At 43.5% G+C, this 14,432-nt stretch overlaps 1 protein-coding gene across 1 annotated transcript in view; it reads left to right on the top strand.

Moving 5' to 3' along the window:
* tmeff2a (transmembrane protein with EGF-like and two follistatin-like domains 2a) overlaps positions 1 to 14,432 on the top strand; it is a 78,551-nt gene that overhangs the window by 40,708 nt on the left and 23,411 nt on the right. Inside the window, 1 exon segment of the mRNA XM_018683165.2 lies at positions 688 to 714. Within this exon segment, the coding sequence (XP_018538681.1) occupies positions 688 to 714 (27 nt within the window).

Below are 14,432 nucleotides of genomic sequence, written 5' to 3'. Positions count from 1 at the left end.
TCTTCTTATAAAAGCCCTCTCACTTGGGTATTCCTATGGAGCTGAGCTATTATCCCCACACAGCCCTCTGAGACCCCGAGTGATCTCTGGCCCTGTGCATTTTAGCAGATCACTTTATGCTGCAGCTCAAGTTACACGGAGGCTGTTCTTCGAAGCGCTCATCAGTATCCCTTTCACAGCCGTATTGTTAAACAATTCAGTGAGCTCTGTGTTTGAGGGAGCTTTACACAGATTGAGGGGGAGAGCCGTGGAGAAGACGTCGCTGAGACACAAACGCACTGACAGCTGGAAACAGAGAGCATTCCCACAGCTCTACCACGGAGAGGTCCTCAGTTTGGAGGCGTTTTCATCAACGTGGTGTTGCAGAATGGGGAAGATGCTCGGATGCTCAAAGCCTCAGGGCATCCTCCGTCTCACTCTCATCCTCCTCTCTGTTTTTTTTCCTTTTTAAATCTGACTCTCAGTATCAGTGTCTCCGTTATCTTAAGAGAAATCTCATCTCGCTCAAACACACCCACAAGCACACTCTGCATCTTACACTTCACACACACACACACACACACACTCACGAGCAGATATTCAAATAGGCCCAGACGCACTCTAACATACGCAGACGCACGCTTATTCAGCTAATGTCTGTGGCTGTGAGAGCCTCTGGTTAATAACTGTGTTTGTTCTCCTCTGCAGATGCCGGCTCGGGATCAGGAGATGATGGTAAGATTACTCACCACCTCCTCTTCCTCCTCCTCCTCCTCCTCCTCTGTTATAACTCCACATGCAGTCTTTGTTCATGTGTTTCTCTCTGCTCACTCACGTCCACTGAAATTCTGTTTTGCTGTAGCATTGCACAGCCATGCAGTAAACGTACGCGTGAGCTGTGAGTCCAGAGGAGTTCAGGTCTCTCTGAGGAAACAAGAAACAAAACTCTGCCACTCAGTTTAAAACAGCAAAACCTTTCCAGGTCCATTCATTCTTTACAATATTTATTTCAACTCACACTTTCTTGTTGTTAATTATGTTTGTCAAAGTCAGTTCTACCTTCGCACCGTGATTGCAGAGGGTGTTTACGAAGAAAGAAAAATGAGAGTTTTGAAGATGCAGGTGCAAAAAGGAAATTAGAAGAATAATAAAATGGATGTGTGTGATGACCCGAGCCATTTTCAAGTCTGCTTGGAATTTCTGAAGAGGCAGGCTGGAAATGATTTGAGTTTGTGCGTGCAAACTAATTACACTGAGGTGTTTTTGTTGTACAACTTGTAGTCCCAGAATACAAGTCCATTTATACAGCACGTGTGCAACACTCGTGTAATTGTCCCAGTGCAAAGACTCTGGTTTCAAACCGAGTGCAGACTGCATGTGTGAAGGGAACCTTGTTCTCCTCCTCACTCTGCTTAGGGAGAGGCAGTAACAGTGGCTGTTGTCTCAGAATGAATGTGTGGACAATATTGCAATTAATAAACGCTGGAGCTGAAAGAAGATGCGAGTTTGGAGCGGGTGATAAGTGTGTGAGAGTTTATTGTAATAAGATGGAAAAGAGCTTAGGGCTATGAGTGACTTTTTCTGAATAACTTTTCTGAGTAACTAATCATGTAAAACCTCCAGCTGATTAATAATGTGTCATTCAACTAAGACTCTAATTTGTTGCCTAATTGACTAACAAGACTCAGCTCTAACAGCAGCACTGACAGCACACAGACGCTCGTCGAGCTCATCTGTCAGTTCATGTTTGTATGTCTGCATATATTTACACTCGTCCGTCTCGTTTCTATCAGTTCTCCTGTGTATGTTTACCCATGCAGTTCCTTCATTAACTCTCATGCATGGAGCTTCACCAAGCATATATGAGAGTGAGATTGGAAAAGAGATTAGTCCCCCCCTACCCACCCAACCCCAAAAAAAAAAAAAAAAGACGGCAGACAGACGGATGAACGAGCGGAAATGAAACTGCTGCTAGGTCAACCAGAGAGAGAGGGAGAGGAGGAGAGGGTGGACAAAGAAATAGCCTGAGGAAAGTCGCAAGATAGATAAGAGAACTGAGGAAACAGAAGGCGAGTGATACAGAGATGGAGGGAGAGAAGGAGGGCAGACAGCGATAAGAGGCAGGAGAGAGGAGGAAGAAAATGAAACATACATTTCCATGTATGTCATCTGGATGCAGTATTCAGGACATGTGCTGTGCTCTACACTGACCTTAATTATCTGAAGAGGATCCTCGTGACGCAGCGTGCTAAGAAGCATTTCCTGAGCTCGTGTAATATGCTCACATGTGGAATATAAAAAGTGATCGTACGTTGTTTCTCCTAACCCTAACCCTTCACGACTGTTGTTCAGCATCTGAATAAATTCCCAGGACAAACAACAGTTTGGAAGAGAGCATAATATAGAAAAAGATCAACACAGTTCTCACTGAATAAAGAAATTATATTTGAGAAAATGATTACAGCAGAACCAGCTTTACAGAAAGTCACACACTGATTTGAACAACTGTAACTGCACGGCCGACCTGTCTCACTGTTTGTTTGTTACAGTTGTAACCTAACAAGGCAAAGGAGCATTTCATGCTACATTAGCTTATCACTCTTTACATTAGAAATAAGCTGCCATCAGAGTGTAGACTGACTTTAGCCTGAGGTAGAGTTACAACAGTTAGTCTTCATCCTAAGAACCTTCTTCTTTTAATGTTAAAAAAGGAACAAAATGCTTGAAAAACCATCGTTATAACACAGATAATAAAGTGTGTAAATTCTACATTCAAACACAGTCACTCTCTTTTTGCAAAACTTTACGAATCACAAGGAGAGAAAGAAATATAACACCAGATATTTAGTTTCCTGTGTCCTCCAAAATAAAAGTCTGTGCAATCCACGTAGGATTTCACAGGGATTTACGATGCCCCGCTCATGCTGTTGTGTAACAACGCACGCTAGAACAGGCATGGCAAAAAATTGCTGGTGGCACAGAATGAAGAGTGACTCATCAGGCAGGGGAAGGGTGAAGAGTTTAGTGTCATTGTGAACATTAAAATAGGCCGTCATCCTCTAAAAACAAGTTAAAAAGGCTTTCTCCGAATATCCCCATGAAGGCCTGTCAGGAACGCTCACCTTCTGAGACCTCCGGCTGCTTTAAAGTAGAAGCTCGAGAAGTGTCCTTATTCTCAAACTGTCAGATAAATCTGACGAATCGATCATTCAGGAGGAAAAGAGACAATTAAGAAAAAATAGCCCGGGGAAAGAGAGGGTATTTGTGCAGTAGAGGAGCGAGAGGGGAGAGAAGAGGGCAAGGACAAGAAGAGGAGAAACACAAACACACCCTGTAAAGATAGAATCATAGCAGAGGTCAAAATAGATGGAGAGATACAGTAGAGGAGACGGGAGGAGGAGGAGGAGGAGAGCTGCTGGTGTTTTATGAGCAGGGGAGAAGGTTAAAGAAAGTGGTTGTAAAAGGCGGGTTGGACTCCTATTGAGGAAACCAGCAGTGGAGAGCCATCCCGGTAAAAATCAAATGTATTTTAATGGCCAATGATAAATCTACACACATAAAACTTGGGTCAGCCGGGTAGTTGCCAGTTTCACTGGCTGTATAGTGTGAATTGTGTGTGTGTGTGTGTGTGTGTGCAGGGCGCAGACTAGCTGCAATGTATGCATGTGTGCGTTCATGCTTGTGGGCCGAGTGTTCTCTGCTGTGTGTTTTTTCTTTCTATCTGATAAGCGAAGAACACAAGTCGTCTGTGCAGGGAGATGCCCTCCCGACACGGTCACATGGCCCCTTTAGTCAGAATCAGACATTTGTCCAAATCAAATTGTACAGTGGAGAAATTGAATTGCACTCACATGATCGTGGAAGGACAAAGGACAACCCAGGCCTTTAGAATTCAACAGTGTATTTTTAAAGACTACAGTCCATGCTAGCAGCTCTGTGAAGCTCCTCATTTGGTAGAAAGTCCATCAGTAAGTTAGTTTTTATTTATATAGCAGCAAAAAAACAAATTAGCTCGAGGCACTTTCATATAGAGGAACTGTGTTGGCTACATTGATTGTAATAGTAATAAGACTACCAATGACACCAGTCACTTTTAAATGTAAGAACAGCTGTTGAGCAGGATCGTGGGAGCAGCAGGAGGCGTGATAATCACAGATCAGACTCGTGTGAAACAGCATTTACCACAGTTACAATCGTAGTTTAATGTGCTGCCATGCTAACATTTGCTAACTAGCAGAGTCTCCATCAAAGTGTTGGACTGACACATGGCTATAAAACAGCACAGAATGTTTGAACCATCTTTATATAGAGAAACGTTGCCTGATGAAACGTTAGTTTATCAACCAGAAACTTTAATTATTCACCATCTTTTTAAAAAGATCTAAATGTACTTTATGTCTGCGGCTTTCTCTGTGGCTTTTTCAATTCAATATTAAATATGTGCTTTTTAAAAAATCCTCCAGTAGGCCTCAATAGCAGCAGCAGCCTGAACACTGCTCAGGATCCTGCAGGACTCTCCTGTCTCAAGTCCCAAAGTCAACGATTTAAACTCTGTCATGCTCCGTAGGCTACCGGCACTAAAGTGACCTAATTTCACTGCAGTTTCGAAGGGTAACTCTTATCTAAATTAAGTGCTTTGTCAAGGTCAAAACAGTGTCCCGTAACTTATCAGAGCCATTTTTCTGTTTGAATGGTAAGAAACGAGTCCATTATGAGTCCTTAGTGGCGAGGAGAGAGCATCGGGGCTGTCTGCAGTCTAATTACCAGTATTTATGGGGCATTCTTTTAAGTGTCTCTCTCAGTCTTTTCAGCTACCTGATTTCCTTGTGTCGCTCTCTCTCGAATTATTTCCTGAGCTTTGTTAAGGCCGAGACTGTTAAAGCTCCTCAGCACTATCGAGAATATTTTAAACTCTGTCCTGCCGTTCTATCACTGTCCACCATGCACAGGATCTCCAGATAGATAAGAATATTAGATTTCTATATTCTCCACGCCCCGTCGCCAGTCTTTATTTTGCATTCACTTTTCTGAGTGTTGACTAATGAAAAGATAAACACTGCACTCTACTTAATTGAAATACAATAGCCTGATTGGGGTAATTAATCTAATGATCAGACCCACAACACTATGGATTTGCAAGCACTTCATTAATTTGAATTAAGGGCGAGGCTCCACCGTGGTGCAATTATGAATCCAATTTCAATTGATCTCTGTTAGGCCGGTACGCAGCAATGCACAAAAATGATTATATGAAGTAGCACTCCACACTTTCCTTATTTTATTGACTCTTTAGATTATTGTAGCACAACATGTGACCAACAGAGTAAAGCGTGTCCCCGTCTCAGTCTTTATGTAGGAAGTAGATACGGAGTAGAGTAGAGTAGAGCAGAGGAGAATGGTGTGTTGTTGAGGTAAAATAGCGGGCTGACCTGTGGTTCCCCTGGCGATTGTTCCATCCGTCCGTTCAGCCTCCACAGCGACGAGCTGCTGCCACAGTCACACTGCTATTGCCATGGTAACCAAGTTAGAGGTTTAGGGAAGTGAGTAATCTAATCTTCCCACTTTGTGGCATAACGATAAGGCTCGCCACCGCCAGCCCACCCGTGTGTGTGTGTGTGTGTGTGTTTGTCCTGTTTGGTCATTCTGTGCTGCATGTCTTACTCACACACACTCACACACACACACACACACACACACACAGGACCTATCTAGCCAATATGTTCCACCCTAATAGGCAGGTGAAAGCCGAAGGGCAGATAGGCTTCCAGCTTTGTTGAAAAGTCTGAAACTTACTGAAGTTGACATCCTGCACCAATATCCTCAGTGTTAAAGGAAAGCTGTGCTGCTGGAGCTGGAATTCCAGGATGTTCTCGAGCTAAAAAAGAAAAGAGAAAAAGATGATCGGTCCAATTACTGAAGAACTCCTCGACATAACTGTCATCAGAGTGAATGTTGAAGCCAGTACCATCACCGTTAGACGCATTTAGCAATCGTGAGTGTTTAAGGAGAGATGTAATTCTTGATTCTTGTTACACACACTTTTCCTGGAAACAAAAATCCGAGTCAGAAGTCGTTTTCTGGTGATGAAGTTCAGAAGCAGTGCAGGAAATGTTAGCTTTATGTAGCAGAGCATGATGTAGCTCCACATTCATGCAGGAGACCAGAGTGTGCGATCTTCTATAACCTTAAATACACACATATGTCATGGAATATTTTCTAAAACGTGTTGCGTTGAATGTGATTTGGAGTTTTGCCTGTTTCTCTAACATCAGTATTAGTGTGTAGAGGTAGGTTTGGCTTCTGATTTTCAGTTTGGTTGCCGGTGCTGTCTCTGTAACCTAACACTGTGTTTGTAAGTGGCTGTACATGGCTGAAGTTTCAGATAGAACATGTGTTTATACAGTGTGGAGACTCGATGAATCAACACTTCTACCTGTGGATTTAATAACCCACCATTTACTGTAATCATGACTCTAATGCGGCTGCATGAAAGCTAGTTAATAAGAGGAGAATCTGGGGTGAAACAACACGCTGTACAACAGAGGTTGGCGGAGCTTCATGCAGAAGATTGTTCTGCCTGAAATCTGTAATTTAAAACACTGATATTTTAAACCCAGCAGCTTTGTGCATGATACACATAACCCGGGTTAAAGCAGGTCATTCCCTGTGAGGCTGTGCTAAAAATGATGTTTTCCTTGGTACATAAGTCCCTTTGGATAAACATCTGCCAAACAGCAGGATTAGATTTCACTGAATTTCTATTCAGATTCACGCTGATGATGGCGACTTGTTTCTCACAGAGTGGAGAACATGGGAAGGAAGAGCACGTGAGGTGTATTGTGACGTACGTCAAGATATTCTCCGTCTCACGGTCTCGCAGAGCGTACGTTAAGGCAGAGTATGTGAGAAAGGCTCGGCCCGATAAGCCTTTATTTTGGCACAGGGATAACGTCGTAATCTAGACCGAGAGGGATAGGATCTGCAAATGAGATAGAAGCAAAGTCGTTAGATCCCTTCATCCACACACATTCACCCTCTCTCTCTCTTTTCCATCTCTCACCTATGCTGCTCTTGCTTTTCCTTCGTCTCTCCACGGGAACGTATCCAATCATGCGACTCTGAAATTATTATTAAAAATTCCATCGCAGCTCTGTGTGTGTGTGTGTGTGTGTGTGTGTGTGAGTGTGTGTCCGTGCAGCAGCAGCAGCAGCAGGGGCTCTGAATGAGATGAGTTGGGGTGGGAGGGAGGAGGGAGGAGAGGGGGGGAGGCAGTGAGGTTCAGACGGTATCTGGTGTGAGGAGGTAATGTAAGCGGCGAGCGGCAGCTGCCGTGTGTCAGAGCCATCAGTGGAGGTGGGTGAAAAGTGGGACAGAGGCTGATGAGAATAGCAGGGTCACCTTTGGGCCAGCCCTCGCTCTCACCGGCATCAGGGATTTTATTGTCATATATTTTTTGTCATTCTGAAAATAATGGAACGGGGCTGAGAGAGAGAGCGAGAGTGGAGGAAGATTGCGCCAAAGCGAGGCCCAGGGAAAAGGAGGGATGGGCAGATATTGGGATAGAGAGATGGGAGGATTGGACTTTTTTTCTGTAATGGCAGGGTTTGACTGGGATTAAGAGAGGGAACAGAGGAATCAGGTGGGCACTTTAGGAAAGAATTAGAGGTGTGTGTGTGTGTGTCAGCAGTCGTGAGCCTGTCGTATCTGACTGGGGAGTGTTAGAGTGCATAGAGCAGCTCTTCAAAACACACAGCGGATGATAAAACAAACGACACATTGTGTCTCCATCTTCCTGGAAAACCTGCCGTACTATACGTCAGCTGAGTGATACTCAGTTATACTGTGCCATAACCATCTGCTGTATACACACTCTAACAGTGTAACTGTCATGGCTGTAAAGAGTGTACTCAGGGAAACAGATAGGATGTCCCAGATAAATGAAGGCTCGTAATCCGTCACGCAGCAGCAGTGGAGACGTGCACTCGTCCTTTCGGCCTGTCCCCCGGGGGATTTCAGGTCGTGCCTTCTTATGTAAGTCAGATGAAAACATTTGTAACAGTCCGGTAAAGCTCAGGTTCTCTGCGTCTCTATTAAAAATACTCATTATTAACACTACTGCTGCTGTTTTGCCCAGTTGATTCTCACCATCGCAGGTTTTCATCACCATGGTGATGCGCTTGACAGAGTTGTTTTTCTTCCCTCCCTCCTTTTCCTTTTCTAGATATTAAAAAGGCTCATTCTCCTTTTTAGAGATTGTCCTTCCCACAGATCATTTTCCACAAGTTACAGTTTGGTCAAGTCCCAGATTTCTGTAATCACGCCAGCTGTCATTTCCTTTTTGTCACCGGCGAGCTAGCACTGCTCATTAGAGGCTGCCTGTGCCGGGATGATGCTAGCGAAGCAATTTGAGCTACAGGCTCACAGACATACGTTGGCCTCAATTCGAGGTGCGAAGAAAGAAAGACGAAGGGAGTGATGAAAGAGAGAAGGATAGAAGGAAAGAGCGGCCCTGTGGTCTCTGGTGGGTCATTGTAGACGAGAGAGGAACATTTTCTCATTTGCTTGAAGGTAATTGCAGCAGCTCTGCTGATGCTCAGTTAAGCAGTAACCCAGAACAGGTCGTTTTCTATTCACAGCTGAGGTGTAATATCTGCTGGACACACTGTTGTTATTGTTGTTTGTTTTTCCTCATCTTGTTGTTTACAGAAACCATTAACACAGAGCTGATGAGTACAGTTACTGACCCAACACAGGAGCCTAACAATGTGTACAGTGTCCATTTTTAGATTTATTTTATCGTTATGTTATTTTCCTCTACTAATCCTTAATGAAGGAGGTTCAGCCCGTGATGCATTCACATGTCTTTGTACATGTGTGACGAAACAAGGCTCGACATTTTCACATTTGAGGATGAATCGATTAATTTTCCTTTTGTAACTAATTGTGCATTAGTTTCACAGTTATCAGTAAAAAAACAAACAAAAATAAATTCAGCTCACTGCCCCTTTTAAATGAAGCTGGTTTTAATAGGCCGACCATATAAAGTAAATGTGTGTAACCTTTCTCTTTTAATCAGTACAGGAGATAAATACAGTTTGTATCATCACAAAGCAGGACAACTGTCTCTGATTCTTTTCATCACCAGTGCAAATGAGTTTTCCACTCTACTCTCTAGAGCCCTTCAACAGCGTCGCGCTCTGTATGTAAACATCTGAAAGGCTGTTTATTTATGAGCTTCAGATGAGTGGGTGAATCCCTCGTGGCGTTAGCAGGGGGAAACTCTGGGTGCTGAAGGCTTTGTGTATCGACAGCGAAACGTATAAGTTGTGCTTTGGGAAAGCCCGGTGTGGCCGGCGGTTTGATCATTTCGAGAGGCGAGGCGGGGAGTTGTCTGCAGAGGGACAGCTGATGTGTTTATTTACTCGCTGAAATGCTCTGATTTAGAAGTGCTGCTCGATGAAATGAAGGCCAGCAAAATAAAAAATAAAAATTACAGGAGAGTGGGGAAAGGATTAGCTTTGAATAACACACATATACATGATATTGAGTCACATACCATCTCTTTTTTTTTCCTCTTATTTACTGAATTAGCTTTCAAGAACCTCTTAAGTGTGTACTCAGCTGTAATGTGCTGTCTCTGAGTCACATCCTGTCCTCAGAGGCCATCTCTTCAGCTTTTTCTTCACTGCATTTCCTCCTGCAGAGCCGTGAATGTCGATGCAAAATAACATATTACTTTAGAAGTTGTGTTTTTTTGTCTGATATCTGTTGGAGAGAGGATTACAGATTATATTTGGAGCGAATGTTGTGAGGGGTGAGTTATTTAGTCTCAGTTGCTCCTCTCAGAGATGAGGGAATGTTACAGTCACTGAACTAAACGGAGGTAAAAAATAATTCATTAACGAGCCTTTATATAGCTCGCTTCAAGGTGTGTTCTTTCACTAAAAATCTTGCAGTGCGAGCTTCACAGAACAAGTTGTGTGCTGTCAGTGTCACATTAAACTCATCAGAGTGTCAGAGAAACAAGGAAGTGAAGCTCTCTTGTTTTGTGAAGGAGTGTGAGAACTTTCTGAAGCTTCAGTTTGCAGGTTTAATCATTTGTTTAGTTACCGTGGTGGAACATGTGCAGTCAGATATCTAGGCCAGCGACCACCAGCTCTTTGCTATCCCTCACCCTCCCTCCGCTCATATCCTCCACACCCTGATTTACTCGTCCTTCCTTTTCTCCAGCTCCTCTCCTCTCTCCTGGTCCCGTTCCCACTCCTCTATTCCCTTTAGCTCTCTCTTTAGCCCCGGCCAATCCTCACTGGTGGTCTTGTGCACACAGGATTAGCCATTAGCTCTTAGCTTTTCCTCTTTTCCTCTTTTCCTCCTCCCCCCACCCCTCTGAGACCAAACTGTGCCACCACTCACCCGCCGTCCGGCTGTCCAAGGCTCCTCTCCAGCACTCAGCGGTGTGAGATTGGCCCCCATAGGCTTGTGGCGAGATTAGACGTGGCGTGGTGGGGGCTCAGCGGGCAGCCAGCTGACACCAGTGAAGTCGGGACAGAGTAGTTGCAGGCAGGAAGCTGATTTCCTGTCACCAATGCATAATGGAGCAAGCAGGTGATGGGGACAGAAGGGGCAGTACTGTGCCAACACCAAAGATGGAGTCGTCTCTGGATGGAGCTCGGAGACGGCGTTGTTCTGCGGCAAAAAACTCAGCGTACATGAGAATATTAATCATGTCTGCTGAGCTTAAAGATTCCCTGAAGCTTCAAGGAGAGGTTTTGAAAATCCACACTCTTTGTTCTGTACAAAAATACACAGTCGAGTTAATGTGAAGATTCAGCAGTCTGAATTAGGCCAGTCACGTGAGTATCTTCCTCTGAACACAACAAGGTTCATCATTCTCTGTGGGTTTGTCTCTTTATTCTGTTCCAGTAGTGATCTGTTGACAACAACCCAGGGAGAAATGTTTGCAGCAGAGTTCACACTGTATCATCTTTGACCTTCTTTGTCTTCTCATGGGCTGCAACAGTGGAAAAAAGGAAGGTTGCAGTTAGCAAGGGATGCTAGGAGATGGCAGTCTGATTGGTTAATTGCAAGTTCCACCTTAAACACACCCATGATTAATTCAGACTCTTGTGGACCAGGTGCCGGGTGCTGTGACTTTTTATTCCATCATCAAACTGAGTCAAGTTTATCGTGAGGTTTTCTGTAGCGTGTGGTTTGTCTTTCTTTTATTTGGACGGAGGCTGTTACGACACGATGGCTGGAGAGCTGACTCAGAATAGCATCGCTGATGATGTGATTAGCTGTTTGTGCACGAGAAGCAATGAACCCTATTGACAGTTCATCAAAGTTTCTCATTTTCATGTCATGCAAATGTTTCTCGAGCACTCAGGCAAAATCTTGAAGCTCCGCCGACTAAAGTGACACGGCAGATGTCTTCTGCTGAACTTTGAAAGCCTCGGTGAAATGTATATTTTAGTCTCTCAGACAGATCATTTGTGTGATACAAGTGGTTCAAGTGCTTCTAAATGGCAAAAGCAATAAGTAGAAGAATGAAAACGAGGCTTTTGAAACAACTATCAGAGAGTGTGAGCACAAAAGCTTTTTAATAGCAGCTTCCTGCTTCCTCTCCAGGTTTTACCTGCTTCAGCGTGAATGAAAGAAATCTCAAAGATTCAGGTCTGGACAGACGCCAGCGAAAGGTCAAAACTTTACGCAACTTTTTAAAACTGCATTGATATACAGGCAAGTAAACACAGGCCTTGTGAATGTGGAGGAGTGAGTGGATTTATTAATGAGTTGGTTTTGGAGACGTTAGATTTTTTTACACTCAGCCAGGGTCAGTGAAGGCTTTGAAACTCCCATTATCACTGCCAGAGTGCCCTCAAGCAGTGCATTAAACCAGATCTGATCCAGGGGCAGTGCTAACCTTGGGCTGACATTTTCATACATAATATTCATGTGTAGGAGGTAAAACGGTATTTTATCAATTGATTTCCAAACTGGATAATAATGTGATCTGTAATTTTAATTGTCATCTGTTGAACTTTTGTAGTGAGCTGCAAGCAGATTTCTTCATACAGTACAGTTTGTGTATAAAGTATATAAATATAAATATAATTATGTGCACTCAAGATCAGTTTCAGACAACATTCACACTAAACCACGACAGAGAAAAACTAAAAATAAAAACACACATTCTCCGTTCTCTGTATCATCTCTCTCTTTTTTTCTCTCTGTCATTTTGTCATCTCTTCTTCCTGCCTGAAGGGAAACACACACACACACACACACACACACACACACAGAGGCAGATTTAAAGGGCCAGTCTGCTGCTTTTTAACATTAATCACTCGATGCTTTTGGGAAAGTATTTAAAAAGACATAAAACTTGGCTCCAGAAGAAAACTCCGCTGAGACCAAGTAAAATGTCTGACAGCTGTCACAGGATAATACAGTTTAAAGCCACTGATACGATACGTGAGCACATGAAAAAAGACTTTTATAATGTGATCACAGGCGACTCAGCAACTGTGTGTACTCATGGATTTGACACCTTGTCTGCATACCTGAGTGAGCTCTGGGAGCTAGCTGCTACAAGCAGCCACGTTATAATGACGCAGTATACAATTACATTTCTGGTCTAATGTAACATTAGCTGATGGATGGCTGGGTCAGAGTCTGAACAGAAGGACGCTGGGTGTTGTTCGCGAGCTGTGTTGGTCTTTATGCTAAGCTAACTGTGTCCCATCGCTAAAACAAAGACACGAGAGTAGCATCAATCTTGTCATTTAGCTCTCGGCGAGAAAGCTAAATCTACGTCGCGTACAAAATCCAGCAGCTGTAATCTGATGATGTTGATATCAGGGAGGAAAGTAGCACTTGTTTGCAATGTTCCCAGTAACTTGATGGTAAAATGTTCCTCAGCCAGTGTAGCTAAAAGATTGTTACAGTCACAGGTAAGATCAAGTGTGTCTCGGGACCTGATCCGCTGAAGATCTAGCGTCGGTCCAGAGGGGCAAGGGATATTTTTTGCAGAAGGACCACTCCACAAACAAGAGCACATCACAATTTTCCACAAGGGTGGATAGAAAAAGAGGGAGAGCGAGAAAGAGAGAAGGTGTTTGCTATTCTCCGCCAGTTCATTCCTGTACATTCTCCACATTGTGCCGGAGCCTGGAGAGTAAATATGCCAAGGTTAGAGAGCCTAGCTGCGAGTGCGAGCAGAGAGGGGGAATTAATTGAATTTCCAACAAGCATGCTGATGTGAGATATGGATAGGAAATTCAAAATCCTTGTGTGGTGTGTGTGTGAGGACAAATAATGGAGGGAGAGAGAAAAACAAAAACACCGACCACCTAAGAGCCTCATTCATATAAAACCAGAATCAGTTTTATTGGCCAAGTATGTTTGTGCATACAAGGAGTTTTACTCTGACACAGCACAGCAGCAGTACAGCACAGTGTCTGTATAATAACTCTATGCATTCATGATGACGGATGAAAAACGGCGTGGAGCAGACTGCCGAACGTTCAGGACGTCTGAAGCACGGTGGAGTCGCAAAAGGTGAAACAAATAAACGAGAACAGTGAAAGCACGAGAGCGCTGAGGACCAGGACGTCCTGTTTATATAATTAAAATTATAATTAAGCAGAAACAAGGCATGAATGATTCAGCATGGTTGATTTTAAAAAAACCTTTTTCTCCAACTTAATAGCCAACGAGCGCTGTGGGCCAGAGCTGTGGCTTTGTCATGATGCATTAGTAAAATCAAACTTAAAATAGATGGGTGTCCTCTTTAGGGAGGAATAGCCTGCACTGCTTTCTCTCTGCGTTATTTGAAGTCCAGTGTGCCTTGCTCTAGGCTAGTTCAGCATATTTCCAGATTAAAAGAAGAATCTTCTCTGGGATGCAACACAGGAAAGACTGTTCAACAAAAAAAATGGGTAGACCATCGCAAATATAGAGGAAGAAAAGCACGAAAGGCGATTGTGCACTGTGAAATTGTGTTTGCATGATATTCAACGTGTTTGATATTTACTTCATGGTAGAAGTGATTACAAACACTGGCATTCACAGTGATTCACTGTGTATTTCTCTTGTAAAGGCACATGACTAATTGAGGAACTATATAAAGAAAGAACCCCAGATCGCACTCTGATGAAAGATGGAGGAAAACAGGAAGTGACTCCTGTGACTCATTTATTCTCGTCACGAGGACGAGGCTTTCAACTCTCTGTGAAAGGTATCAAAGAGTCAGATTATTATTATTATTTTGTTCCTTTGAGGCAGATATTTCCTCATTAAATTAAGTGAACTCACTTGTTTAATTCTCCTCCATCATATAGGACCTGGTGTACGTAGGTCACTGAGGTTTTTTTCCCTCAAGCTCTGGTCTGACTGCAGACAGGTGACAGGACTGAAAGACTGAGCCATTCAGGCGAGAGGAGAACAGAATG

The sequence above is a fragment of the Lates calcarifer genome, linkage group LG1 (genome assembly GCF_001640805.2).
Source record: "Lates calcarifer isolate ASB-BC8 linkage group LG1, TLL_Latcal_v3, whole genome shotgun sequence".
Taxonomy (NCBI): Eukaryota; Metazoa; Chordata; class Actinopteri; family Centropomidae; genus Lates; species Lates calcarifer.
Note: the sequence above shows the minus strand (reverse complement) of the source record. Positions and strands in the feature narration are given on the sequence as shown.